Source organism: Octopus bimaculoides, chromosome 20 (assembly GCF_001194135.2).
Source record: "Octopus bimaculoides isolate UCB-OBI-ISO-001 chromosome 20, ASM119413v2, whole genome shotgun sequence".
Taxonomy (NCBI): Eukaryota; Metazoa; Mollusca; class Cephalopoda; order Octopoda; family Octopodidae; genus Octopus; species Octopus bimaculoides.
Window position 1 is genome coordinate 27692249 of NC_069000.1, and position 4425 is coordinate 27696673.

The window sequence follows — 4425 nt, forward strand, 5'->3', positions numbered from 1 at the left end:
AATATATGTATATATATATAATTATGATAATAATATTAGGGATAAAAATCCAAATTTACAGGGAAAAATTCAATTTCATTTAATTTATCAAAATTAAAATTAAATGAAATTTAACAATATATAATATATAAATATATAATTTAGAGAAAAAACCCACAATTATTGAATTCATCCATGAAAAACCACTATCACATATAGAAAAATTTAATAAGTAAATACACTAAAAAGACCTATAATAAAAACAAAAAAAGTACAAAGTAATAAATATTAAAATAATAAAAATGACTACACATGTTTCATAACCACATTTACAAATAGAAAATAAAATAAAAATTATATTGATTCAAAATAAATGGATCGAAAATCAATTCTATTCAAAAATATAGCTAATCTTCAGGTCAAAATACAATAATAATAATAATAATAATAATAATAATAATAATAAAATGAATGTATATATATCAACTAACAATAAATATCAAATGAATTTATATAAAAATACTTATTTTACCAATAAATAAAAGAAAAACATTTAACAATATTACTGAAAATAAATACAATACTTATCTTATCGAAGCTTTAGTTTAAACTAAAATTTTAAATGTTATACTATTAACTTAACGTTTATTAGAATTAAGTCGCATGAAAATATGGCGTAAAGAAAAGTAATAGAATAAAGAGATATATAAATATGTATGTAAGTTTTCTTTATAAAATCAAAATGTATTTTAGTTTTAATCATAATAATCTTATTATTGATATTGTTATATTTATTATTTATATTATTAAATTTATTATTATCATTAAATGAATTAAATTTAATCCTATTATTTTATCCATTACAATTATGTTTGTTTTTTATTATCATAATACCTATTATTCTTACCATTATTAACTAAGTAGACCTTATCATAATTCTTAATGTTATGTTTATCATAAAAAATAAATGGATCATTAATATTATACTTTTTGATAAAGAATTGAATATTATTATTAGTATGATGATGATGATGATGATGATCCTGCCTCATGAAGGGCTTCATTGTAATAAGGTGCATGTTTTTCAAAAATCTCAAAATTAGAAGAAAGTGATGATATTCTCTTACCTATATTATATGTTAACGATTTCTTAATTGAGAGTGGATGATTACTATTAGCATTAATATATCTAATGTTTTCATTAATTTTATGGAATGGTTGGGTTTTACTTGAATCGGGTGCCCCCATTGGTATATCAAAATAGTTCCTAGTATCCTTCCTAGCCCACAACTTGTTATTATATTTAATCAACAATTTCCTAGCCATAATAAACGTTAAGTTAATAGTATAACGTTTAAAATTTTAGTTTAAAGTAAAGCTTCGATAAGATAAATATTACATTTATTTTCAGTAATATTGTTAAATGTTTTTCTTTTATTTATTGGTAAAATGAGTATTTTTATATAAATTCATTTGATATTTATTGTTAGTCGATATATATACATTCATTTTATTATTATTATTGTATTTTGACCTGAAGATTAGCTATATTTTTGAATAGAATTGATTTTTGATCGATTTTGAATCAATTTGATTTTTATTTTATTTTCTATTTGAAAATGTGGTTATGAAACACGTGTAGTCATTTTTATTATTTTAATATTTATTACTTTGTACCTTTTGTTTTTTATTATAGGTCTTTTTAGTGTATTTACTTATTAAATTTTTCTATATGTGATAGTGGTTTTTCATGGATGAATTCAATAACTGTGGTTTTTTTCTCTAAATTATATATATCTTTCACTAATATATATTAGTGAAGAACATAATCAGCAAAAAAGCTGAAAGAACAATGTTTCTTGGACAAAATCTCTTGTAAAATTTATTCTGCACTATGTTACAAATACACCCTTGTCATCGAAAAAGCCATGATGAAGATATTTTCCATTAAAAACTTCTAACCAACAATGCTAATATTCAACAGTTGTGACATAAAATTAAATAATATATCAAATGACAAGAAAACTAAGAATGAAAGGTAACAAGCAAGGAAAAACAGCAATAATAATCTATGTTTAGACCTTACTTTATGATTGGCTGCTACTTGTGCCCTTAGGTCACTGAGGTTGTGCTGTAAATTTCGAGTACCACTGCTGCCTGAGTATTTTGCTGGAAGCATTAAAGCTTCAGTGACAGCTACAAGAAGAGAGAAAAATAAATGAAACAGTAGAATCTGAGGTAAGTAATAATGGTTCAGCTTCAGCAAATAGTAAGAAGAAAATGTTTGTGAAGTGAAATTAATTATTTTGGCATAATTAAGACAAGAATTCTGTTTTATATATCAATATCATCATCATTTAACGTCCGTTTTCTATGCTGGTATGGATTGGACAGCTTGAATTGAAACTGGTAAGATGGGGAGCTGCACCAAGTTCAAATCTAATCTGGCATGGTTTTTATGGCTGGATGCCCTTTCTGGCACTAACCACTCCAAGAATGTAGTGGGTGCTTTTTACGTGGCAGTTATGTAACACCAACAAAGGCCACAAATACAATCTCACTTGGTGTGACAGGTTTTCTCAAGCACGGTATATTGCCAAAGGTGTCAGTCACTTGTCACTACCTCTGTGAGGCCCAATGTTTAAACAGTTCTTTTTATGTGCCAGTTATGTGACGCTGGCATTGGCTACAACTACGATTTCACTTGGCTTGACGAGTCTACTCAAGCATGGCATATTGCCAAATGGTTTTTACATACCAGTTACAGAACACTGGTAGTGGCCACAACTATGATTTCATTTGGCTTGACAGGTCTTCTCAAGCACAGCATATCGCCAAAGGTCTCGGTCACTTGTGATTGCCTCCATGACGCCAAATGTTTAAAGATCATGCTTCACCATCTTGTCCCATGCCTTCCCACATGTACCACTTCCAGAGGTTCCCTCCACCATTAGAGTTTGGCACAACTGTCCTCATTCATATGCATCACATGACGATATCAGTACAGTTATCTCTCTTGCGCACCGCATCTAATGGCTCTTATGCCCAACTGAAGATGCTTACAATCTGTTGTGCATGCACACTGACATTACACATCCAGTACTTCATTTCTTTCAAGCCTACACATGTCTTTGGCAGTCACAGCCCATGTTTCACTGCTGCAGAGCATGGCTGTTTGCACACAGGCATCTTACAATCTGCCTTTCACTCTGAGAGAGAGGCCCTTTATTACCAACAGTGATAGGAGCTCTCTGAACTTTACCCAACCCATTCTTATTCTAGTAGCTACACTCTTGGAGCCTTCACTTCTACTACTGACTTAGTCACCGAAGTAACGGAAGCTATCAACTACTTCTAGTTTTTTTCCCCTAGCATATATATATATATCTATATCTATATATATAAATGAATAGAAAATGGAGATATATATATGTTATATATATATATATCTCCATTTTCTATTCATTTTTATAAATTTATACACATGTGTATATACACATGTAATTTGTAAGGATTTCTCTGCAAAATTGGGTATTTAACAGTGGAGCCAGTGAAAGATTGGGTGATTTTATCCCCATTTTCCATATATATATATATATATATATATATATATATGTATGTATGTATGTATGTATGTATATGCATACACCAGAATAAGCACATAAATATGAAACAAGGTGGAAAAAATAGCACTGGAATACTGGAGGTAGAGTAATATGCTTTATTAAAAAAGTATATATATATCATCATCATCATCATCATCGTCGTTTAACGTCTGCTTTCCGTGCTAGCATGGGTTGGACGATTTGACTGAGGACTGGTGAAACCGGATGGCAACACCAGGCTCCAATCTAAATTTAGCAGAGTTTCTACAGCTGGATGCCCTTCCTAACGCCAACCACTCAGAGAGTATATATATATATATACAGTAAAGGCTATTTGCCAACATAATGTGGCTGTACTGGAAGGGATGACTGTTACTGTTGTTTAACCCCAGGAAACATTGTTTCCTGCTGGCTATATGACACAATACCTGTGTCCTTATATTGTCATATTGATGTTCCCTGGGGCTAAACAACAGTAACAATCGTCCCTTCCGAGACAGCCACATTATGTTGGTAAATAGCCTTTACATTAAAGAATTGTTACTGAATATCTCTCTTTGAGAGATTTAGAAATAATAATGTTTACTCTTTACTCTTTTACTTGTTTCAGTCATTTGACTGTGGCCATGCTGGAGCACCGCCTTTAATCGAGCAAATCGACCCCAGGACTTATTCTTTGGAAGCCTAGTACTTATTCTATCAGTCTCTTTTGCCGAACCGCTAAGTTAGAGGGACGTAAACACACCAGCATTGGTTGTCAAGTGATGTTGGGGGGACAAACACAGACACACAAACATATAAGGCGGCAAGCTGCCAGAAACGATAGCACGCCGGGTGAAAT

General features: G+C 30.6%; 1 protein-coding gene across 2 annotated transcripts in view; it reads right to left on the bottom strand.

The window, feature by feature from the left end:
- LOC106867745 (5-oxoprolinase) overlaps positions 1 to 4425 on the bottom strand; it is a 255283-nt gene that overhangs the window by 83007 nt on the left and 167851 nt on the right. For both annotated transcript variants that reach the window (XR_008266373.1, XM_052975150.1), the window contains exon 25: positions 2066 to 2175. Coding sequence is in view for 1 of the 2 variants with exons in the window: in XM_052975150.1 (XP_052831110.1) it covers positions 2066 to 2175 (110 nt within the window). In the remaining variant the exon portion in view is untranslated. The remainder of the gene's footprint in view (positions 1 to 2065; positions 2176 to 4425) is intronic.